The following is a 26,606-nucleotide window of genomic DNA, read 5'->3' on the forward strand; positions in this document are numbered from 1 at the left end:
CCTCTTTCTCCAAATAAAATAAAACAACATAAAAACAATCTTTAGCATCTTTAGATGATAAAAGCTGGTGCAATGAATATGTTTTCAAACCCATGTCTGGAGAATGTGCGGACTACGGAAAGTAACGTTATTTGCAACGGGATATGCATGTACTTTGTACAGAGTTGTCCTTTCTAATACCTTGAGGATGGCATTTTTAATTTTGCTGGGTTTGAGTCCCATATTCAGTTTTAATGCTGCAAAAGGCGTAGTTGCTGAGAAACAAATGAATGTGTCAGTCATATCTTTCAAAGGCCAAACTCCTTGTCTCTTGCATTTGTGGAGAAGACGTAACTATTTCAGCACTAACCATTAGGGGCTATAAGTATTTCTCTGTGTAACACTGCTCTCCACACGCACCCGTCTTGGCTTTATCATTTGATTCATCTACCTGTCTGTGCTCTGTACCTCTTGGAATAAGTTAATAACAAAGTTAAAGAAAGAAAAAACTGTAACATTTAGACAACGTTAAAATATTTCTTTTTTCAACAGTGTTTTGGAAGCATTTAATTCCAAAATAAAGGTGAATACTTCAAATTGATAGCGTGCTAAATTTTTTCAAAATATTTGTTACATACAGCCTTTTGCAGCTTATGTATCACTTATAAAAACATTCATTTTGTGTGCTTCTGGTGTGTGCAATCTAGTTATATTAATTATGTTGAGAAAAAATTCAAGATAGATCCACAAAATATCCCTAAACATTACTTATTGGTTCTCTTTCTTTTTATAGACGATAAAGACTGGACTTACAATGGTTGGGAAAGTAGTTACACAGCTAACAGGGACGCTGCCTTCAGGAGCAACTGAAGAAGAAATTTTAGCTCACAGCAACATTCGTCGAAGTCCTCTGGTGCCTGGAATCATCACTATTATTGATACAGAGACAGTTGCAGAAGGGCAGGTAATACAGTTTGCACAGAAATAGAACGTGCATTTGTTTTCATGAAAATCTCAGTAATGTGTATTTTATGCTTTTGAAAATGAAAAATAGATGAGATTTTTGCTAGTTAAGAAACTTTTACAGACATGTGCAGCTGTGACAAAGTCCTATTTGCGACTGAAATTAAGCCAAAATATATGTTGTCCTTAGAACATATTTATGTGACACTTTGACAAGATCAAGTGTGAAGTGTCACATTTTGTCTCTCTAACACTTGTTCATAATTGACATTGATTTATGCTGATCAGTTGAAATGTATATGTAGTCTGATTATATTTATTAATACATAATGTGGCTGGAAGATGTGATTGTCTAGAAATAAGGTGAATTGTTGAATTCCAGTTTAAAAAAGACGGAGTGAAGTTGGATATTAAGTATAAAAGCTTATAATTTTACATAAATTTCAAAACTAAAATGTAATCGAGCGTGATGCTGTTTTGTGAGGCATAAGTACTGTTTTACTAATGACATACAGTACAGTGAGTCAGGCAAAATCATTTATTGAAAAATCCATACCATTATCACACAAACTTTAAATTGGTGTGTTGTAGTGTCTTTATGATGGAGAAAGATATCCATGTCTCTTTTGTTTTTTCTACCAATCATTTAATTTTTAAGTGTCTGGTCCTGGAATCAGTGTATATGCAGGACTCCTACAGACTTCATTATTCTATAACTATTTTGTAAATTTTTTTCCTAATGTTCACATTTCTTGAATTTAAAAAAGAAAAAACAATTTCTTTTTCTTGTTTTCCCCTATCTTTATGATACTTATTGCAGGTAAGTTAGTAAGGTATTAATGACAAATGAGTAGTCAAGTTATTTTCTTTTCTTACCTGATAGGAAAATAAAATGTTTTACTTGAAAACAAACAAACAAACAAATCTAACAAAAAAACAGTATGCAGTTTGAGCTGTGGTTGTTCCTGAAAATTAGCTTAGAAGTACTTAGCCAAGTGACATTACATTGAAAAGGCATTCTTCGTATAACATTAGAGGCCTTTTCTTGCAAAATTAAAATAAAAGAAAAAAAAAAAAGGTAGAGTATGGAAAAAAGAACATATATTACTTAAGATAATAGAGTCAGGTCTTAAAATAAGTTTGTTGACCATTGGGGTTTGTTTTTATTTCCTGGAAAAAAAGGTCTTTTTGTTCCTCGTATACTGACAAGAAAAGAAAAGAAAAATTTTGCTTCATAAATTTCTCATGAAGCCTTGTTTAATGTGGTCATTATTTCTGATGGGCATTGTCTGTCCTTTGATTCTTCTGCATAGGCCTAGGGAAAAAAAATGATATATCTTAGGTTTTTAAGTCTTGTTATGTATGATTTAGAGGTTTTATGAACTTGTCCTCTGACCTTAACAATAGTAGGGAGCTATCAAGCCTAAAGGGCACTATGGAAAAGTAGTTGTAAAAACGATAACGCTTGCCTTGTCCAAATACTGCTGCTGTAATATAAATAAGCCATCAGTTCTAGTAAAATAATTTTTGTCTTCAGTCTCTAGGGAAGGAGGCTCTAAGTTAGATATCCTAATTGTTTGTATGTCTTGCATTCATATTTTTGTGATCTGAATTTTTAAAATGCTATTAAATTAATAATTTATTTTCAGTGCCGAGACTTACTTTCAGAATTAGCATTATATTTTTTTTCCAGGAAAAATAAAATAATCTTTCTTTTGGATTGTTAGGTTTTCATGGTACAGAAGACTTGTTAACAGTCTTTTCTTACTGAAATGCGCATCTAGCAAAAAGAAAGTTGATTAAAAATAAATACACTTTGTACATGGTCTAAATAAAGACTGTCATTCAACACTGCCCCAGTAAAGAACCTTCTAATGTAAGGGGTGTCGTGTGTGCTCACAATCCCCACTGAGTTCTTGTCCATCGCTCCAGCTGCATTTCCATTGCCAGGTGGAAACGTAAGTTTTTGTGCACACAGCCTCATTTGAACGTGGTAGCTTCTGATTTTGGCAGTTGTGTGAATTGACTTGTCCCAAGGAGCCTGGCAGGGATCCTGTGCTTGTGTGCTGGCAGAAGCAGGCAAGCCTGCAAGAAATGACATGCTAGTTTAGATAGAACATATTTGTACTAGCTGGGTAGTCCTGGCTAGTTTTTATAGCATAATTGAGCGAAGCTTCAGTTCAGGAAAGTGTTTTAGCAAGTCTGACCTTTAAACGACACGAGTAATCTCACTGAACTAAATGTGATTGCTCATATACTTTAATACAAACTCGTAGTTAAGCATCGTGCTGATTTGAAATCTGGATGACTGAGCTACATTTGATTCTTCCTCGTATTAATTTCTGAAATTATTTTGCTCTTCTCTGGCAAATTGGTTTGCTGATAGTAGTCATCCAAACTACATTATTACTGACACTTTGGTTGAAATAGAAGAGTGAGCGAGCAGATTGACTACTGCAGAGTGCAGCCTCACCTGTGTTTTAGAGAAAGTAATTGCTGTACAGCACTGTAGAAATGCCTTGTATAGTTTAGTCTCGGTTTTCCTGATGCTGTGTGGCAGTGATTTTTCTAAAGTTATTGGTTTATCGTCCCATTTTTCAGATTCCAGGTGGGAAAAAAGAGGTCTGGGTGGGTGCAAAGAAACACTTTGTGGCATTCCTGCTTCCTCCTGTGATAAAGATGCCTGTTTTGGGATATTTCATTTCTGCAGGGTGGGGATGCTGCTGGATGGCTATGCCCAGTACAAGCATCGGTCTTCCTAAACCGACTGGGAAACCACAAGAATTAGTAATGCCTACCAAGTGTTTTGTGGACTGAATTAACAGTTTGAAAGCCTTGCATCCTTTTCATCAGACATTTGTCTAGCAACTATGTAAATATATTTGTGTGTGCATGCATGGTCTTCAGAGGTTGTCAGCCTAATTGTGAATGAGGGGAATTTCAGAAGCAGGAAGGAGTTATTTTCTTGTCATCAGCAGACTCCTAATGTAAAAAGAATACCTCACCTCCTTCAGGTCAATAAAAATGTTGATCTACCTGCACAGCCTAACTAAAAATTTGGGTGTTGTAATGAAATAAAACAAAACAATTTCCAAGTAATAAAATACATCTTTAAGATAGCATATAGTAAAAAAAGGAAGAGATCTATTTTAAAAAGAGACAGAAAATGGAAGACGACAGTAAATTTAAGGCAAGAAAGCATGTTCTTTTGAAGGAGAAATAAGCACTTTTTTCAGTGGGGGAGCAGTTGTGTTGTTTGTTTTGTTTTTAAAATATAAATATATATATAAAGGCTTGCAAAGTAATGATGCATGTGCTTGCCCATTTACTTTGAGCATAGCAACACAGGTTTTAAAGATGGAGTTTGCTGCTCTCTGCATGTGTACGAACATATAGATTTATTTGCCAGTAGGACGATTAAGGAACATGTTTTGGACATAAGCCAGAAGGACTAACTGCAGCTTTAAGTTTTCACTAATTTTTTATTGTATCTGCCATTTCAAAGATATCCAATATAAAGAATGTGAGATGGAACTCAATGCATTTCATGACATGTACTGTGCTACCATTGCAGACGTTGAAATGCTAGCTTACCACTGAAAAATATACAATTAAAGACCAAAGAAATCTTCTAATGTCATCTTGCAGGATTAAATCTGTGGGGAAAATATTTTTAATAAACCGTATGAACGTAGATATTGTAGTAAAGTCTCATACCCAGCAGTTGTTTATATGATAGCTCCTATTTAAAAATTGGTGGTACTTTAAGAAAATTTGAATTATGAAGTAATTAAATAAATGCAAAGGAATGTAGAATTATTGAAGTTGGCTGTCATGATATATTTGTAGAGGGAGTAAAAGTAATTATTGAGATGCCCAAGTAACATTGTGGTAAACCAAAATATGTTAACAAGGTTGTGTGCTTGTTTAAACTTCCTTCTAATGAAGTGTTAGCAAACTTTTCAGTTAGATGTAATGACTATTTATTTGAATCTGTTAATTAGTTGAAATGGATAAAACTAAAGCTGTACAGATGTCCTCTTTTTCAGTAATTGGAATTAAATGTGTAAGACGTTAGTGGCTTGAGTTTTAAAGAAAAATTATTTTCTTTCGACCTTTGTTTCTGTATTCTTAATTAATTCATCAACTAGGCCACCCACATGTAGTCTGCAATAATGACCTTTCTCAAAAGTCGCCAGTTTTGTGACTGAATGTAAATCTGTTAAACATCTAACATTTAGTTGACAGAGAAATATGTGGTCATTTAAAAATACAAAACTTGATTCTTAGTGCTTTTGATAGAGTGATGTGATTGATGAGATATCATTGTGTTGCCTTCACAGATCGTCCAAAACACATGAAAATATTTGAGGAAATATTTTAAAAATAACTTATAAAAATAAGATAACATGTTGATCTTTTTATGTTTTAAAATGTGATTGGTGCTTTTTTTCTGTTCCCTATTAACTTTTTATTGCATTAAAGAGGAATTTTCAGAAAAAAACTGCAGACTGCTGCAGTTTCGAAAGTTCATTTCATTTGGTAAGCAGTTGATAACAATTGAACCAAATAAAGATGCTTATCGAGAGCAAGAATTTTTGTGAAACTTCAGTCTAAAGCAAAAAGAAACTGAAAGAGTAAAGCGTATTCAATAATAAAACTTTAATTACATATGTAATTCCACTGGTCATTAACACCAGTGCTTTTATTTACAAGAACAGCTTTCACAAACACTAATTTGGTGTTCTAATGCTTATATATTTGGCATCAATTTTCTTCGCTTTTTATATCTACATGTATTACAGAAGAATTCTTTTTATATATAAATATAAAAAGAGCAACAGGATTCCCTCAGAGCATAATACTGTCTGCCTTACTTTTATTAAAGGAGATCTGTTTTTTGTCAAGAAGACATTTTTGTCTCAGATAAATGGTTCAGGCTGAGCGCAAGGCTGTTTTGAGTTTATGCTGGATTCTATTAAAAGGAGTGCAGTAGTTAATGCCACAGATTTATCACTTTTAGCCCTTTTCCACTGATGTTTGACCTTAGCTATAAGTTGGGGGAGGCTAATTGGGGGGGTCAGTATGGAGGGGGTTGTTTTTTGTGCATATGTCTTAGGAACTGAAGCGAACACTGCCCTAACTTCAGCTATTTAAATCAATGGAGATCTTAATAAGTATACATGCAAAGATCTCTATATTATATAATATTCATATTTATAAATATTGCCAAACCTATTTGTTTTTATGATGATGGGATTGTTCTTTCTTAATTTTATTAAGAGAAGGACCTGCGTGATTAGATTTGTGTCCATTTTTATTTGTGTTACTTTCATGTTTTATTTAAAAACATGTCTCTACTGGGATAAGTGGTGTAATTTGCCTTTAAAGATTAAAATAATTGAAGTCATAATTACTAGTGGCTTCTGTTCAGCAGTATGGAAAATACAACGAATGAATCAAAATATGGCATAGGAGAAAAAAGCTTTGGCTTCAGCTATCTCTTGCCCTCAAAGCAAACACTGTTTTCTGATAGTAAATGTAATGATCCCCTAGGTGTTTTGTCTGCTTCTCTTTTAGAGTAAGATAAAGAGGACTTGATTCATCTTCGATCAACTACAGTGTTCTGTTGAACTTTAATAGGGCTGGCTTGAGAGAGCTGCAGCGTTGCCTCATCATGTCCAGCTACAGATGGTGTTGCCTGGACAGCTTTTTTTAAAATGATGTTGCAGCTCTCTTGATAAGGTACTATTTGGGCATCAGAAAGAGGCTGAGTGCTGGTTTACAGGGCCATCTTGGAAGAAGAGCCTCAGTGTTTCTTTCTTGTCCATTGTTTTTCTTAAAACGGTGTTTCTATTTGTAATGGTAGGGAACTCTGCAAGGAAGGTACTGGAGCATCCTTATGAACCTCAGTGACCGTGCAATTATAAGAGTAATGCTAAGATTTATGAACCTTTTTCAATGAGAGACTTTGTAAGGTCTTTTAATAGTAGAGTGGTTATAGGCCACTACCTTGGAGAAAGAAGCCTATTTGGGATGAAAAAAATTGCAGCTTTGGGATTCCTGTGGGCTTTGTATGCTCTCTGCATCGGGAAGCTGAATGAGCTGCTTCCTTCAAGCTTTTTGACAGCACTTGCATGCGTTATTAGGCAATTTGTACCACTGGTTTGACTTCCAAGAAAAATTTCCAGCTCTGCTCTTTTCAGTGGTAAGAAACCATAAACTGGCCGAAAGGAACCAGTTGTACAATGTCAGTATTGATTTAATGTGCCATTTGTTAGCCTACGGACATCGTTCTCTCCAGCACCTTTGCAGATAGCGTCTTCCACTTCAGCCTTTGCAAGAAGTGGTTTCTAAAACTTGTGAAGCCTGTGTGGCAGAGGCCTCGAATACTTCTTCATTACTGTACAGCTCCAGTTTTCACCCTTGTCTGCACAAAATCTGTGCTATTTGATCTGTCCAAATTTATAGAAACCCTGTTGTACTAGGCAGTTATATCCATTTAGAGCTCCAATACAGAAAATTATGTATTCCACTATAAAGCTTCTTGTGTTAATAGCATAATTTTGTCTTCCTTAAGTTCTACACTATGGTGAAAATCATACTAGGATTTTAAAGCTATGCAAGCTCTAAATTGGCGTCCAAACCAGGCTTTTGTTTTGTGGCAGGTTTGGAAGGGACGTTTCCAAAGAGGGCTCCTTTTTGGTTGATGGTGTAGTTAGGTCAACTACTGTAATTCCTTTGATTTTGATTTCCCCCCGCCCCTTTCCTTTGTAGTGTTGAAATTGTAAAAAGTGACGTATGTTTTCCCCAACTGTCCGCTGCAAAAGTGCAGGCAGTGCGGCCTGAAGATTTAAATACAAGTTGGTGATTTTAAAAAAAGTACTTTTCTTCTCTGTTCCACAAGGATTTATTTTTTAATGTTGATTTTAAAAAAATGAAGAACATTTTTTCAACTTCATCTTACCTTGCACAAGCAAGTGTTGTTTCTGTGTGCGTTTCATGAGCAAATATTTCCATTCTGTAGCCACAGTGGGTAGGGAGTGACAGATATCAGATGTCAAGAAAGGAGGTGGTGTGGCACCATCACAACCTGAGTTTCACATTCTCCACCATCCAAGGATTTCCAAATTTTTGAGTAATGAAGGTGCTTTTGGGGTGGTGTGGTTGGGTTTTTTTTACTTTTTTTTTTTTTTTTTTTTTTAACCTGGCTAATGCAGGAGACTAACGTATTTTAGTTTGTATCTGAAAGCTCTGTATGAGCCAGGCTTGGTGGCAGGCAAGGATCTTCAGCATCCCCAGGCTCACAGTGGCTTTTCTTTCTTTCTTGATGGGACGTTATGCCGATAAGTTGTTCTTCCTTGTATTTCTATCACAAGCAATGGAATTGTATAACAGCCAAAATAAGGACTGCTTTGCTATACCTGAAAATCAGCTTTTACAGTGAAAAGTGAAGATTTTTAAAAACTCCTTTTAGATTAAACACAAAGGGTGTTCTTCCAGGAAGATAATTTTAAGCAGTGATCGGGGGAAAAAAAAAATCCAAAACATTTCAAAGCATGGAATCAGTTAGCGTAGCATACAAATAATAGATTTGGGCTTTATTGTATTCTCAGATTGGTATGTCTGAGGTGTTTCACAATTTGTAATGTGAAATTTTTGCTTTGTATCGTATTTCCAGAGGAGAAATATTTAAAGGTCGTCTTACCATCCAGAGTGTTCCTTGTCTGTTGTATAGGGGTTTTATGTTGCAGGGATGGTAACAGTGGTGCATTTATCATTAGTTGTTTGTTTTTGTTTGGTTTTTGGTTTGTTGTTTTTTTTTTTTAAAAAGCCATGCTGAATTAATCCAGTTTACAATCTGTAGAAGATGATGCATGTGAAATATGCTATATAACTGGTTTTAGCAATGATTTAGATAGTGTTGATACCTACACATTTCTAGATTAAATATTTTTGTTTCACTGAGTAGATTTTAAAAAACCTTCTATTTCTTTTGTAAAGCTAGTTTATGGTGTTACTTTATCATTGTTGTGTATCTTTAATTAGAGTGAAATGTTTAGGATAAGACCAAGTTACCTAAAAGTAGAAGCTGTGAAAATATGTATAGGAGTTATTTAGTGCAGTTTATATAGGCTGAGAAAAGAACACTGTTTCTTTGAAAAGCTCTTAGGAAGATCTCCAGACCCTTTGGTTAGTGGTTCTGGAATAAGCACGAAATGCTGACAACGGAAAGCAAAACCATAATTGTGCTTATGTGACAGTGCCAAGTAATTTGAACATTTAAAGTAAGTCAGGCGCAGGCCTCTTCATCCATATTACGTGACTTCTTTAAACATTTAAAGATGATTTCTCTTTTTGAAGCATAAAAATATCTTCAAATTATTCTGATATGTTAGGAATAGGAAGTATTAAAAACCTTTCAGATTATCTTGGAAGCAGTGGACAAATTATTCTGAACTTGAAATGGGAAATTTTGCACTATCTTATTAAGAAGGTGGTTTTTGCTTACCACAGAAACCCTTTTATTAAGTCCTTTTCTGACAGATCTTTCTCATTGTTTTACTTAATTTAGTCTTTTAACGTGATGCAACCAAGGAGTAAAATACTTTTACAGCTCTTGCACATGTTTTATCCACACATCTTTTGGTTCTCTTCTATAAATCAAAGAATATCTTTTCCTTTTCATACGTTAGACCTTGGTAATACTGTGTGTCCTTTTGGAGGTCCTTTTGTATGTCTTCACAATCAGCTTTAGTTTTGACTGGCCGAAGTAGTTTTATCAACTTCAAATAGCCTTTTGTTTAAAAAAAACCCAAAAGCTCATCCTTTGACCCTTTCTCCAGAAGATGTTGCGCAACACAGATCTCGGTCCAGATATTTCCCTTTCTGCTTAATTTCCCTCTGTTGTGAAAACTCTCTCCTACCTTTTAATGGCTTTTTTGTTCATACGAAGGTATTTTATGACAGCATGATTTTTTTTTAAGGGTTTTTGATTAACAGCCTTTTTAATACTGTTATTTAACATCCATGGAAGCAGTTTCAAGATGGAGAAGATTCTTATTAGCTGCATATTTTGTAGTGCAGCTGCTTCTCATACACACTCCCAGTCCTTAGCATTTCTTGCGCCATTTGGAAATCCAGATACCTCAAGTCTGTCACCACTTATTAGCAGCATGCAAGCATAGTGTTCCTACTTACGCAACTGGTGGAAAGCAAACCCACTTTCTTTGACTGGTTTTTGGTCCTTTTTTCCACTCGTTTGCCATGTATACTTTGAATTCTCCCAAAGAAAATGCTGATTTATGTAATGGTTAAATACTCCCTTTTCTTTTAAAAACTCTATGCTACCTCTTGTTTTTCTTTCTATTATGTGATTTTTTTTTTTGTTATTGCTTGGAGAAAATTATGTGTTGTTTACAGTTAAAGAATGGTGTATGCTCTTCAGTGTAATTACACTGATCCTCCTTACATTAGTCCAACTGCACGCTGCTGCTGAGTCTGGTGGAATGAGAGCTCCTGTCCACAGGAGAGCTGAATGAGGAGGAGAGCTCCTGTCACAAATTTATGAGTAATAGGCCCTCTTGATTATAGACGTACAGAGAGATCACAACCTTTGCTTCAGCCAATGGCAGTGGAAACCTTCATGTAGCTTCCTGGTGCACTGCATGCAGACCTCTTTTCTAATAAGTTTCTATGCAGCCATTAATACTTTATGTAGCAAAACAGTGGTATTTTCCCCATCTTGCCTTATTTGAATAGAATAAATAAATAGGGAATCCAGGTATAAAGTGCATAATCCTTTCTAGTTAACAGCAGGTTTTTGAGCATGTCTCGTATCTCTTTATCTGAAAAAATCACAGAAGGTTGTTTGTGTTTAGTTCACGTGCAGTTTTATTTCTAATTCATACCACTGTGTATGTCTTACAAAACAATTCCTGTATCAGTAAGTTGGTGTTTTCTTTTAGGTGTGTTTTTATTTTCTAACCTTACTTTGTCTCTATTAATATTATGCAGGTACTTGTCAGTGAGGACTCTGATAGTGATGGTATTGTGGCCCACTTCCCTGCGCATGAAAAGCCTATTTGCTGCATGGCTTTTAACCCTAGTGGTAAGTTATTTTACTATTTTAATGTGATAGTTGTAAACAAGATGAAGACAGTAAAATATCATAGGTATGTGTTCCATTGCTTTGGAGGAATCACAGATACCATTGTGAAACATGCAAGTATCTACTCACTGCTACTAGGATTTTACCTGCTTTGTTGAGTGTTGAATGTGTCATACACTGGTTAATTTGTCTTTTCTGGAAATTTCAAACTTAAGCAACTGTTATACTACGGTATACGTGAGAAGATCCAGTCTACCGCTTCGAATGTAGCAGAAGTACTAAGGAATTCTTTCCTGTTGGGTATCCTGCCAGCCAGGTATCTAGATGTTCTGATACGTAGGTATCCAGAGGATCAGCTCATGTATTAAATTGTACTCCTCCATAAATATGAAAATAAAATGAGTCGTTTCACTGGCACTGTTTTTTAGAGTATCTTACGCTGCCATTATGTGTTTTGTTGATGAAGAGTTTGCGATTCTACCCTCTCTCCTGAGTTAAATCAACAGTAATCTGAAAATACTTGTAAGAAACTCCTCAAAAGTATCTATTTCTCTCCTTCCTCTTTATAAATGAACAATGACTGTGGACAGCAGATAACCACAAATTTGTCTATTAATAAATCTTATTAACTTGATAATTAACATGTTTACTACTTCACCTGTGGACAGCAAAAAAAAAAAAATATTTTGGTTGATTGCAGTAGTAGTCAGTGAAATGGCCAGTGAATCAACAGCTTCCACTTGCCTAAATTAACGGTTTCTAAAATGTAGCAAATGCCATGAAGATCTTTAGGATGAAGTAACATTTCAGAGAATAAAACTAAATGTCTGTCATTTATGTTTTCACTTTTACTGACCAGTTGGTCTTATTCTGACATCCCATCTGTTATGTCAGAACTCTTTAGTAGTGGTGTGCGGTTCACAGCATTTTCACTGTGAGTTTTGACATAAAAAACTGTATTCTCATCTGGCTGAATTTTCTTCTGATACTTAAGAGAATTTTTTGTGGAACTCTGCGCATTTAACTGAGAATCAACTATGCCAATTCCAGAACAGTAATATTTTTGCTTTGTACTCTGGTAGAAAGATAATACCTAGAGTTGAGCAATGCTAATTAAGTGAAATAAATACAGATGCTTAAATTAGAATGCTTTATAAATATTAATGAAATGCATCCTTAAGACAATTTTTATGAATGTATAAATTTAAGGGAAACAATGTTTATGCAAAACCTAATTAACTTATTATTTTTTAAATTGAAGGTTATATTTGCATATTATTGGATTACTTGTAGTATAATCAAGTTGTTTTGGTTTGCTCAGGTACTAAAATTACAATCCTTTGTATATGATACAGCAGACTGTTACCTTAGATCTAACGGTGCAATAAGATACTTAATGGCAAAATGCTTTTACTAATCGGTGTTATTTTTGACTGATTGCAATTTACGTGTTTTATGAGATATTTGCAGGAGGGATGATTCACAGCAAGGTATTGAATCATACTGCATGTTCTGAGTACTGCAGTATCAGAACGGTTGAAAATTATTACCTCAGCTGCCTACAGTATGAAAGCAGCACTTAACACAGGATTCTGTATTCTTTATTTAACATCAAGGCAGAATTTTGTTTGAAGCCAGCGTTGCAAGTAAAGTCATCTTAATCCATTATATAGTGGTGTATTGCGAATCAAGCTGATCTCATTACAAAGTAGAACAAAACAAGAGGTGGCTTTAGATACTGTCTTCATCTATTGGCTGATTGTAGTGAAAAACCACTTTTACTCATAATTTCAAGCAGTGTCTGCAATGCTGCACTAGAACATAGCAACTGCAAACTTTTGCTATAAAGGCAAATAGGGAACACTGATCTGTTTCAGTGAACTATTTTATTCTCTATGGCTGATTAAATAGCTTAATTTCATCATGTCTCATCCCAAGGGCCCGTGAGCTCCCCAGGTACTCAGGTCTGTAAAAACTTACAGGATTGTGGTTGAAAAAAATCTAAAAACAAAGCCACCCCTGAAAGTCAATGGATATGGAAGATGGATATATATGACTTTTGTGTACTAAACCAGTAGAACAGTGCCACAGCCACTTTAAGCTGTATTTTAAAGGTATCAGTTGCCAGTAAGATACATTTTTTGGGCTTCTGCTCTTTATGTTTTCATACTGAACAAGGAGCTTGTTAGGGTTAAGTTAATCGTGATAAAATAACAGTACAGAATTTATGGGTATTGTTGTGAGAATAGCTCCTCGTAATACATTGTTTCACAGTAGGATTATCAGAAAACAATCCAATGGGAAGGAAAGAGACTCACTAATGTCAGTAAATGGTTTTCCCTAATCTTTCTTTCTGAAACCAAGAAGAAATCCTTTACTGGATTTACAGTGTCCAAGTTATGTTAAGTTATTACTTTCCTGATTGAAAGTCTGTTGCAAACAATGGCAGGACTCTTGCTGATAGGGTCTGTGTCTTTTTTTTGTTGGCTTGTTTGTTTGTTTGTTTTTTGTTTTGCTTTGGTTTTGAGGCTTTGGGGGTTGTTTTTTCCTCCCAGCAAGGTAAATAATCTATGTGGAGTTCTGAGCTGGGTTTGTTGGCAAGGAGAGCTTGCTGTACACACAGCCTTTTACATTAGCTGTGTTATAAGGCAAAATCATGAAAGAACAAGCAGGGGTGTCTCTGCGTAGCATTTCACTGTGCTGTGTAGACATTTCTGTATTGACTTTTGGTGACATTAGGTCTACCTTTTGTTTAAATTAAAGGCAAATCTATTGAATTTTTTTTTCTTTCTTGTTTTCGAGGTATTCAAAGAAAAGAAACTTGGCATACAGGTAGCTTTTTTTTGGTATTAGATCTATGGCTACTATGAAAATCTGGTTGAATAATAAAATAACAAACTTGAAATATCATTTTTGAGCATACTTAGGGGGCACCATAGGTTTTTTTTTTTTTTAATGCTGCCTAGCATGTCCCTATATACCTCTTCCAGACCCTTATGTTAATAAAAGCTTGCTTCTGAGTCAGTTGATTTTAGGGAGACTGTAAAAGTCTCAGTCTAAGACATATAGCAAATCATGTTTAACATTAGAAAGAAGAAAAAAACCCAAAACCATAAAGGAGAAAAACTGCAGTTCCTGGTAGTTTAGGTTTGCTCTGTGTTTTTTTGCCTGTGTACATCAAATTTTAGTTTTCAAAAAAAGTTGTGATGGTTTACTATGGGGAGTGGGTTGCTGGGTTTTTTTGGGGGGGTGCGATGGGGATGGAGTGGAGGGAAGGAGAGGGCAGGGTTTGTACTGCAGCTGAAAATTTGTGGCCAGGCATCTCATCCACAAAATCCCTTAGTCCTATGGAATTTCTAAAAGCTGGGTCCTTGCGTATATTGTTACTGCCTCTCCCCTTAACATTTTTCATTTTAATAGGTAAGATATGTAGTAGTTCAATAAAAGTGAAAAAGAACTGGTCCTTCTTTGCCATTTGTTGCTGATTGACTCTTTGGGAAACAGACATGAAATGCTAACTGGGTCCTTATTCTAGTGGTAAAAATAAAAATTATGATGTGAGCCTCCTTAATCCGTTCTCCTAGCCAGTTGTGTTGTCAGCTTTGGTGACGGTGTTTCTTCTGGCTGGTGGGCACACTTCCTATATAACGTTCTTGTCCTGGTTTTGGAAGTGTGCTTAGTAAAGTTTTAAGTTCAGGTGACTTGGCACTGTTACTTGTTCCCTTTTTTCTTTTTTAATTGCTAGAATATGAGTATTTCATGTATTGTTTTCTTCCATAGGAAACTTACACAGTGTTTTGATACACTTTATTATTTGTCAACGTCATGGTTTATTTATATAATGCCGTCTATGCCAGTGGCTGCTTTTGTGACTTACATGAAGATAAGGCCCCTCTTCTGAAGCGCTTGTATTTTGATTTTTTTTTTTTTTTTAGACAGCCATCCAATATTGAACAAATTAAATGAATGTTATAGTAATAATTTAGCATTGCCAAGTGCCATGGAAGAGATGCTGTGTATTAACAGGAGAAAGGGATCTGATTTTGCAATATAGTCACTTGATAAGTATTGCATACACATGGTATTTATTTATTTTTTACCACAACCCCTTCCCATGAAGTGATGCTTGCACCACAGTATGTGGCAGGGATACTTGCATGTAAGAGGAAGGAGCTGTGGGGCCCTGGTGCAGGTGATGACCAGAAATGGGCTTCTGCCAGCAGAATAATTCATGCAGCTTGAAAATGGCCAACAAGCTGGATGAATTTTGCGGGGAGCCGTGGCCGATAGACCGTAGGCTGGGTGCTGCAGATACACAGGGTCTTTTGAGTGGCAGTCACTGGATGTCTGTAGCTGATAGGGAGAAAATTAGTATTTCTTCAGCCTAATTGGGAAGGATCCACGTCTAAGAAGGAAGTCACATCTCTTAAGCATACAGAAACCCTTGCGAGGGAAGTGAGCTGCGTTCTGAGAATATTTAGTTCATATTTGAACAGCCATCTGATCGTCTGTGCAAAGCAGCTGCTGCAGACAGAGTTAAGAGCACCATGTCCACTCTTTCATTTCTGAACAAAGGAAGGCAGCTTCTAAATTTTCGGAAGACTTCAAGCCTTTTATTAAAACTTTTCAAGATGAGAATAAATAATACAAGGAAGTGAAGTAATATTAATAGACTGGGGACTTTATTAAGGTACCTCTGGCATGTATATTGATGTAGTGGAAACAAGAGGCTTCTACTTACAAAGAGACTCTAAGAACAGTTACTTTAATTCACTTATTAAATGAAAATCACATTAAGCTTTTGTGTGGATGCTTTTACTTAGCGTTAACACAGGCTCGATTTATTTTAGCTTGAATATTCAGTTTTGGGTGAATTGAAGGCCACCTTAGTGTGGACGGACCGTCAAGACAAAAATTCAGTGCTGCTTCCTAATTCACATTAGGTAATTCAGATAAATTTTTCAGACTGCATCTGTGTAGATATGCTCCCAAACCTACACGTCATATTTTTCCTGGTTATATTTTTGTTCTGAAGAAAATCTTGATACCTTTAGATGAGGTCCAGGAGCAAGGTTTGTCTTTTATAGGATTGTAGTCAATACACCTTGGCCACACAAAAATAGTCTAGGATGTTGTTAGTTACACTGAATAGCATATAATGTCACCTGCATTATTTCCTTTTTTTGATGAACACGCGTGCTCTGTTACTGTTGTTTACAGGACAACATAGCCTTCCATCATTTCTTGGAATGGTGATTTGGCCTGTTTCATGCTATAAATGTAAGATATTTAGAAATGTCAGTTATGTGCAACCAATAATGATTTTCTGTTATATAATATAAAACAGCAGTATTGACACTAAGGTCTGTATTTATTATGGTTGAATTTTTACCATAATTAAAATGTAGCCAGGATAGAAAATTTTGGTAAATACTTTCTTTGTTATTAAGATGTTTTTCTGTCAATGCAGCATTATGCAAGAATTTGTCATTAGGACGCTTTAAACTTTTATATGTATATAATATTTATATATTTTTATATTTTTAATATATATTATATATTTAGGTAACAAAAACCCCAGGTAGAAACTATTTGCAGAATGTCATAGTCATTATAGTATCGCAGAAGAATCCTGTCTGCTGCATAATGTAAATCAACAAGAGCTTCTTATGTAAACTCTGGATGAAGGTACCCTGGACTAAATTTTGGAAGTTCACAAAAGGAAGGAATACACCATAGGGGGTTACTTAAATTAAGATGTTTACAGAAAAACCTCCAAGCTTTTAACGTGTTGATGATAATCTGCCAGGAATTGTAAGTGTATGCAGGGTCTGAAATGGGGAGAGGGAAGGGAAGGGATTAAATGTTACCAATTAGAATCAGTTGCTCAATGGTAAACTGGATTAGTCTAAACTAGAGAGTGTCTAGACTGGAGACTGAAGGAATCATACAAACATCCTCATTTTCATTATGTTGTATTAGACGCCGTGATTTAGAAAGGAGGAAAAAACCTCACCAATTCTGATGTCAGCCGTAGTCCATTAAAACTAATTCACTTTGTTCCTTCTTCCATCGTAGACATGGAGATGATTGCTAGTCGCTGTTGTTAAAGGCAATAAATACACTGGGCTACATAGACCTCTGGCATGATCTGTTATGGAAATTCTGTGTACGGCTTCATTCAAATGTTTTGGTTTATTGCTGTTCCTTTTAATATTGGTCCAAAGTATTCACTGTTTTACTTTCATGTAGGGTCTTGGGACTTGAGCAAAGTTGTGGATGCAAATATCCTGAATGGAGATGGTACTGAGAATTAAGACTTTAGTGTGATTTTGGAGGCATTAGGTCTGCTTTCTTTTTTTTTTTTTTTTTTTTTTTTGTAAGACATTGCTATATAAAGTTCTAAGGCTATGTATTATTTGGAAGTTGGATTTCCACATGTTTAAAAAAAGGTTATTGATTTTCATTTTTTAATGAAAATACACCCCCCCTATGTATTATTTGGAAGTTGGATTTCCACATGTTTAAAAAAAGGTTATTGATTTTCATTTTTTAATGAAAATACACCCCCCCCCCCCCCCCCCCGAGGAAACAAAGTGTTTACTTTTGGAAGGCTGTGAGGTGATATTTATCTTTCCACATACTAAACCTCCAAACCTGAAAACTGAGAAGAGGAGGACATTACATATTTGAAAAACACACCAATGTGCTGTATTTTTTTTGCAAAATATAATTATCTGTATTTTCCTCCATACTCAGGGAATATATTCCAAAACAAATTGGAAGTTCTGGCTTTCTTAGTATCCTAATTTTTAATCATCTGATTCTTCATTTGTATCTACAGTTTTAAAAGGATGTGGCCTCTTTTTCCCTTTTCTGAATGGATTTCTTTCAAGTATGTTCAGGTTCCTGATTCTCTGTCTAATTAGATTTGTAATCCTGTGCATTCTGGAAAGGTATTTTCATTGATTGTTATAAAGACATATTAAAAAAATAATACTTTTGTTTTTAAAGATATATGAGTAAGTTTTGGGAAGTCCATAGAACAGCATAAGTTTTGTGTTTCCCTCCTCTGTATCTAGTTATTTCATGTCATTTTGTAATGCATTTCTAAATAGTTTCTAAATGCATAGTTTCTAAAACGTTAGTCTTCTGGTCACTGGATATATTTAAATGGGCTCTGGACTGACACACATACAAACATGTATTATACATACACCAAAAAAATTCTGTTCCTCTTGTGTGTGAGGAAGATTATGGAAAAATTATACAAATGCTATCCATTGCTAGTACGTGTTCTAATGAGAAACTACCAGCAAATAGTTAGCCATTGTTTGCAGACCACATCTCAAAGGAAAAGTTAAAAATACAGTAAAATTTACATGACGGAATAACACTGCAAAATGAACTCAAAAGAAAATACTGCTTGCTTGACGAGCTGGCATGCAAGCTGTGGTGTATGGCTTCTATTCATAGAAGTGAAATTAAAGGATGCAGTTAAACACAGTTGTGAAACGTCCAGTCCAACAGCTGCATTTAGTTTGTTTTTCAATTTCTCATTGCCTTTCTTGTTTATTAGCTGTGACTCTGAGGTCAGAATTAAAACAAATATTTTAATGGCAGCATTTATGATGTTGGCAGGGAGCGCTACGGCTTAGTCCTGCAAGTTGGACAAGACTCGCTATGGGTGGTGTGAGGTAGTCCCTTCAGACTTGAAACGGAGTCACGATTGGTGAGACTTTTCAAAGTATCGTGTCTGTAAATCACACAACTGATAAGCATCGTGGAATCTGCTTTTTAGTTCTTCTAGCAAACTGGACATGCTTAAAGGATCTTAGTTTTAGGAGGCCAGAAGGGAGGATCCTTTTATAGATTTTTTAACATGGTAAAAACTAACAGAATCCCTCTCTTCATTTTGACAGATCTAAGGTATAAAGGCCTTTATGAACTGTGATAATTAAAACCAACTTGTGTGTAAATTATACACATCTATTCATACTAGAGAAATTGTTATACATGCTTTTAAGAGTAATTTTAGAGTCTATGGGGCTGTAGTTTTATTTTAGTAAATTGTCTTTACTTCACCACATTTAAAAGCAAATTATAGACGTTTTATTTGTGCTAAAGCTGAATATTAGTTGCTAAATACGTTGTTGTCCACACTTGTGCAAGTTCTGTACAGCCATAGATAATACAATGAAAATAGAATCCATAAGGAAGGAAATAAGATCAGTGTTTCAGAAATCAGTTCCAGACAGGTTTTTACCTTATATTTACCATTTCTATTAGCTAAATTTCATGATAAACTGTAAGTTTCCCCTCCACCCTCTAGGAAAACAGAAAACTTTATAGACACACCAAGCTTAATTAAGTTTTATAAACAGTGAAGCTAAAAGTATCAATTTTTTTTTAAAACTTTTTATTTACATGTGCAATGTATGTATTTTTAATATATAGACATTTCTTACTAGTATTTCAAAGAAGGTAAAAAGTAAATTATTTGGATTTTGAAAGTTACATAGCTCAAGGGTTTATTACAGATTACACAGCGATAGAAGTTACAGAATTTCTTGTTCACCTTCCTCCTAATCCTAAGACTTTAAATGATGTTGGGCTGTTAAATGTGACAGGAAACAGTTGGTTCAGCCTTTCAGTCTAGACCAGCTGCTCATCTTGCTTTAGCGAATATTATCAACAGGCCTGGAAATAAACAAACCCCTTGTTTTTTAATTCTGTCTGTACCTTTATTATTTTTTTTAAGGCAAAAATATATTGCCTACAGTATCATCTTTTGTCTACAAAATGTGGCTCATGTGGGACAGAATTTTTGAGAAGACCAGCTGAAAAAGAAACGTATTTCTCAGTATTTGGAGTCAGTGTTGTAGCTGACCCATGCATTCTGTTTATTTGGTGTGGTTTAGTGTCATAAACTTGGGATTTTCTAGGGTTTATAGAAATATGAAGCACAAGGTTGAATATCCTTTTTTAGGTTGAGTTATTGATTGGACTAGATTTGACACAACAAATAAATGCGTGTTTTACCAAAGGCTGCCTTTTCCTAGAGATACTGAAAGAGAAAAGAAAGTTGAATTGTGTATAAAGGCGTAACTAATAAATCACAATTTTTGCTTTCCGAGTTTGAGATTTTGATTCCAGTAAAAACAGTGAAGATACTGATCCAGTCCAGTTTTTAGATGGAAATAATGTATTTTGTGTTTGTAAAACTTCTGTCTGTTTGCCTAAGAAAGCGCTTTCTAGTTAAGGAGATTTTTGTCACTGGTACCTAGATGTTCTCCAACAGTAAACTTTTTAGCTAACAAATGTGTGACTAAACTTTGCTGGTTTCTTTTCTTTTCATTTCTAGGAGAGTATTTGATAATCAATTGTAAGTATTCCAATTAAAACCAAACTTTACTGTATGTCAGAATTATTGATCATTGCACAGGTTAATCGTGGTTTTTGGCAAGCTTTTTGTATGATATATGAATGAGAGCTGTGGTTCATAGGTTAAATTTTAGATGGCTGGTGACAGTTTTAATGAACGCTTTAAAGTCATATTCATTTTATTGTCTCTAACATAATTTCATTCTGTGCAATTCACTAGTTAATGGATAGTCTGTTCATTTGTCTAGTGCATGGGTCAGTAAGTTTCCTTCTCCTTTCCCTGTAGAGGGGAGGAAGGGCCAGATCCTCTCTAGCTTGCAAAGGAAGGTATGTTTTATATCACTTGCTCTCCCTGACATACACATTGTGGGATCACAGTTCTAAAAGCAGTCCCACAAATTAAGGGTGCTGCAGGAATGCACGCAGGCAGCGTATGCTTGTATGTGCCCTACGTGTATGTGCTGCCTTCCTGCCCAAGCAACACTAGCTTTTTTTTTTTTTTTTTTTTTTTTTTTTAAACAATACCATCTTCGTAAGACAGATGGGAATTTACAGCCTACTTGTATTTTACACTGGTCTATGCCTTGGCATACGCTGCAGAAGGAGAATTTCCTATGAAAATCAGGTAGAAACACCATTTGTTGCCTGTTGCAGTTAATGTGTACGTTTCAGCAGCCTAAGTTGTCTCAGTCGGGATTGTGGTGGAGTCAGTGGCAGTGAGGCAAGAAGAGAATGTGCTTTACAAAACTGAGAAATCTCCATGCTTTCTGGCTGCTGGATTCATGCAGCAGTTCTGTAAGTGGGTGTTAGGGTGAATAACCTTGGTGTCTGAAGTAAAATCCCCCGCCTCCAGCTGAACTCTGGTAGCATTTTTCCAGTCAGTACGCTGTGTCTTTGCCAGGTTGCTGAGATACTTCTCAGCCCTTATAGAAATTTGAGACGGTTAATTTTTGTTCTTAAAGCTGCCACCGTTCCTTACAAACATTTAGAGGGATGCCAGCTATCCACTGCGGCGACTAATCACACGGCTATAGTTGATTTTATGTATTCTTCTATGCCATTGAATCGGGATCGTCTTACATGAGGAAAGAACAACTTCTGGCTTTTCCTGCGAAACAGAACCAGGCTATCCTTTGCTGAAGATAAACTATATAAATCAGACCTTCACAGGACTAACATCTGTGGTTTTAACCTTTACACAGAGGGGTACTGTGCAAGCTTCATACTCATTCCTGTAATGCTCTTCGGTCACAAGGTCTTGAGGATGTGTATGTGTGAATAAGTGGAACATGAAAACACCTATATATGTCATTTTCACAACTCATAGATAAAGTGTAGAGAAAATGAGCGCTAAATTTTAGATATGTCCACTAATTCTGACAGTCTCGATATTCAAATGTCGAGTTTGATTTTGGAGGGTGTTAGGATATCCATTTCTGTTCTGTCCATCTTCAGTGTGAACTGCAGTGCTGCTCTTCCTCTGTAGTTCCACTTTCTGTAGAAGCCTCAAGTTACGCAGCCTAACGTAGTGAACAATTTTGGAAGTTAGGCTGAGCTACTGAGGCAAACAGAACAGAAAATTGTGCTTAGGTCTTAATTCCTCTTTTCACCTGTGAAAATTGGCAGTGCAGAATCTGAACCGGTCATAGCCTCCTGTTCTCTGCACAGGATTTCTAACGTCTGTCCTGCCAAGGTTTTCAGAGGAGGTAGTCCAGGCGCTGCGGGCACTGTGGTTATAGCAGGCTGCTGTTCAGATGCGTGTGCCTTTTCCTTTCTCTCTTCTATGGTGCGTTTGGCACAGCCTTTGACATGAATTCCTTCAAAATGTCCTAGTTGCATAGTAACTGCAGTAGTACAAGCCAGTAATTTATTACAGGACTGCAGGACCTCCCAGTTTCAGATTTTGACTTTGGCTGTTGAGCTGGGACTAGCCGATTTGGACTTGGACTGTAGTGTTAGACACTGCTGATGAGCAGCAGAGCTGTCATTTCTTTGCTCTTACTCCTTGTTACTGGGATCATACATACAAACTTATCTATTACTTATATTTGGTTTGGGAATCGGGTTAAGAGTAGAAGTTTGCACATCTATTTGAAGTTTGTTTAAATCTTCTTCATTACTGTTACTGTAAGGTTTGTGCCTTGTTTCTCAGTTAGGCTGGGGAGGGAAGGCTTCATTGCCAAGAATTATATCTGCAAAAAATCCAGTAGGTGGCTGTGGGTAGCCAGGAAAGATGAGAATTATCCTGTATTTGAATTTTTTTTAGAGGTTGTGCTTCAATTGCCAATTTGTTAAGCCAAGTAACTAGACTCACAGCCTCTGAAAAGGACATTTTGTTACAAAAGCTTAGTGGTGGTCTTGTTTTGGGACAGTGTTTTTCAATAAAAGCTTTTCTCTATGCGTCTTAAATGTAGCCATAGAAGTGTTTGCCAGCCACAGGATTCTGTCGTGGCTTCTTACTATTTTAGAGGGAGCAATAGAAGCAATATTTTTCAGTGCAAGCCCTTAAAAACAAACTGAAAGTAGGATAATTAAGTAAAACATAACTGTAGCAGTAGCTAAGTACACCTTAAATTTGGCAGTAGCACCAACTTTTAAATTGGTGGGGTGTGGAAGGTACATTCTGATATACATAAGTAATATGTATACTTCGGTATATTGTGTAGATAACTGTAAATTCATACAGCTACCTTGCAAGTTCAGAACGGGATATGTTCTTGGATCCAGATAGCTTCTACAGAAGGCAGGAAAGATATAGGATGTAAGACTTGATCCTTACGGAGTTGAAGGGCAAGCTGGTAAGAAAGATTCCAAAGAAATAGGTTTAGAGAGGAAGAAAGGCGTTCTCAGTGAACAAGAAGTGGGAGACTTTTCAAGCCGTGGTAGTTGACTGACTGAATGGTGGCATAATTCCAGCAGTGCGAGGGAGAGGGGGTAGAAGAGAAGTTTGCAAACAGTAGAGAAAACAAAGAGCAGAAATCAGAGCTATGGGTATGACTTCAATCCAGTTTATTAGAAGAGGACAGGTTAAAAAGAAGGGTGTGTTGAAAATCAACTGTAAGAACTTCAAACTTTTAAATTAGGGATTGAAAGCTAATTTTAGAAAAATTGAAGGATTGAGAAGTTGTCACTCACTCAAGTCACGCAGTAACTCAGTGCCAGAGAAGAGTATTACATAGGATCCCTGATTCTTAATCCATTGCTGAAACCACTAAATGACATGTCAAATTCAGTTCACTTCTGTACTTTAATTTTGTTGTTGCTTAACTATGGTAATTTTAATGTCAAAGAGAGAAACTTCTCAAATAAGATAGTCAATTAGTAAATAGCTAAAACATGGTGCTGTTTTATAAGTATCTGGGGTTTTTTCTTCTAAATGTGGTAAATAAATGATCTGCTTTCCAGAAGTGTTACTCCTGCCAGCTTAGCAGCTGAGAGCTGTGAAGTGCAACACATCTAAAATTTTAAATAATTACGCTTCCTTGGCTACAAAAGAGCTTTTCCATCCATTAATAACAAGAAAATTAATGTTGGACCAGCAGTAAAACAGATTAAACTGTATACCCCTTTGGATGCCTGACTGCACCTTTAACAGACCTGAAATTCCTCTGATTATTTAAATGCTCTATATTGAAATGTGATGGTGGCCTTGAGTTAATAGTTAAAGAGGTTTAAATTGGAATGTCTCTGCAGAAGTTTCTCCCATTGATCAGAGCAAGTGGGCAGAAAAATACCTTATTTGATTGTTGGGAAGCATTGATAGTGCCTCACAGATTAACAAATTTTTTTTTGTCTCTTTTTCCCACCTAAGGTGTACAGTCAGTCTTTTATTAAACATGTAGATTAGTTAAGGTTTGGAGATATCTTTTATAGTGGCAAGTGCTGTATAAGCTAATTTATTGCAGTACTGATATGGCTGCAAGCAGCATTGCATCTGTGCTTGGACTTTTATAATGACTGCAACTTTCTGCTCCAGTTTGCAAGATTAATCTTGTTCTGGAACATCACCTTCCTGGATGTGTCATCTAGAGTAAAATCAGCTGTAATTATTTAATGACAGAATAATTCGTTGTTTTTTCTCTTTTTATTTTGACTTTTGTTTTTCAACTTGAATTACTGCCTTTGAAGACAAATGTATTAAAATTAACGTAATGGCATCATATTTGATGAATTGCAATTACAAAGATCGTGTCTCTATATCACATATGCTGAGCCAGAAGGTGAGAAATAATTTGTGATCTGTAGCTTGCTAGCATTGCTTTATGGTTTGTTTGTGAAGGAAGAGTGTCAGCAGTGGAATTTTTTAGCAGCAAAAGTGTAAATAAGAGGACTTTACAGAAAGAAGAAAATCTAGTCTGTTTTAACACAAAGTGCGCTTTGAATGACAACAAACAGATTATCTCCTCATCGTGATTAGCCAGGTGGAAATCAATGAGAATGCCCTTTTCATGAAATCATTTCAATGCTGTTTTTCTCCTGTATTTTTTAATTCCGTTTGTGTACATTTTCCTTTTTTTTTTTTTTTTTCTTCAATGCCTCCCCAGAGGAAACTGATTTTCATTTTACAGAAATATTTGCCTAAGTCTAGAGCATTTCCTACCTGAAGGTGGAAGACTTTAAGATATACTGAAAATTTAGGAAATTCTTGATCATTTAAATTCTCTATCAAATAACTACTACATTTTGGATAGCTATGATTTAGATAAGTATTGTTTAAAACCAGTCTTAAGTAAAATCACTCTTTGTTTTCTGTGAGTTTAACCCTGGAAGCACACTGAACAGGATCTTGAATCTGAGAAGAAATGCATATGAAATCCTGCCATCAGTGCTACATAGAATCAAGTCATTTGGGTGGAAGAAATGTATTTAAGAAGGCCAGTATGGAAATTTGCAGTGCATGAATTATCCTATTTTTAAATTTCAGAAATATATGATTATCAGTAGCTTAAATTCATCACTACTAAACTTTTTAGAAAACGTCCAGTTTCATATTTTTTCTAATCTAAGCGTTTAACCTATTGTCTCCAAAGGAATTTATCCCCAAAGCAGGATTTAGTAGTAGTTAGTAGCAGAAGTTGCTGGCGGGTTTGACTAGAGCCCATTTCCTCTTTTGAAGAGCTGATATTTGAGGAGGGGGAGAAGACAGGAAATGTTTCTCTGTCATCATCAAATTGATGTCTTCATGCAAATAAGGTATTGTACTGCTGGAGAAGTGTGATTAAATCATTGTGCTTCATCACCTACCTTTTGCTGCAGACAGAAGTCATATATAAATAATTGATTTCCATCTATGTACCATTTATAAGCTTTTTTTATTACTACCAAAAAGTCTTGCTTTGATAAGAAGCCTTGAGGAGGATGGTCTAAGGCCTCCTATCTTTTTCAGTATGTCCTCTTTCTGTAATTTTTCTAACAGTTTCAGTAATTTTTGTGGTCTCCTATTCCTTGCTTCTAAGAGAAAGGAAATATTGGGGTCTTAGTTTCTTTAAGCATTAGAAATTTACAATTACCCTAATCTAACATTATCCATGGTTGCTTTTTACGCTACTGCAGAAAATGTCACAGTTTATTGAAGGATGGTTCTTTAGTCACCTTTTTATGATCATCTTTTTATAGAAATTTTAGTCATCTTTCGATAGAAACTTTACATTTTGTTAAAATCTGTCAAAATTGCAGGTAAATAAGGCGAGTTTTAATAGAATGCTGAATTTATTGAAGAAGGTTGTGGGCACACTTGTAAACGTTGATTTGTTCGGGTATCACTATTGCTGAATACGCTCTGTTTTGATAGATGATAGATTTATAATTAATTCTAAAATATATTAAAATTATTATCAAAACAGTCATTTAGCACAGCAGGCATTGTTAACTTCTTTTCGGATTAAAGATGCACAACTGTATGAAAAGGGTAAAATTATTTCCTGTCTTGAAGTTAGTGGCAAAAGCTCTGTAGACTTCAGGGAGGTCAGGATTTTACCCTGTCTCTGTAACATTTACTTTGTTGTCGTTCCAATGAAAAGAGAAAAACATGATAACATGTTACAGCAGTAAAAATGTTTACTGCAATCTCCGCAACTAACAAACCCCAAAACACTAACGTCATGGTAGTGGCTGTGGATTTGTATCCCTTTTGGAGGAATAACAGGCAGGGTTAAAAGAAAAGGGAGTC

At 35.6% G+C, this 26,606-nt stretch overlaps 1 protein-coding gene across 12 annotated transcripts in view; it reads left to right on the forward strand.

Moving 5' to 3' along the window:
• BCAS3 (BCAS3 microtubule associated cell migration factor) overlaps nucleotides 1-26,606 on the forward strand; it is a 374,723-nt gene that overhangs the window by 77,913 nt on the left and 270,204 nt on the right. For all 12 annotated transcript variants that reach the window (XM_052803641.1, XM_052803648.1, XM_052803647.1 and 9 more), the window contains exons 12-13: nucleotides 773-943; nucleotides 10,960-11,053. In XM_052803641.1, coding sequence (XP_052659601.1) covers nucleotides 773-943; nucleotides 10,960-11,053 — 265 coding nt within the window. The remainder of the gene's footprint in view (nucleotides 1-772; nucleotides 944-10,959; nucleotides 11,054-26,606) is intronic.

This window comes from Harpia harpyja, chromosome 12, assembly GCF_026419915.1.
Source record: "Harpia harpyja isolate bHarHar1 chromosome 12, bHarHar1 primary haplotype, whole genome shotgun sequence".
NCBI classification, from domain to species: domain Eukaryota; kingdom Metazoa; phylum Chordata; class Aves; order Accipitriformes; family Accipitridae; genus Harpia; species Harpia harpyja.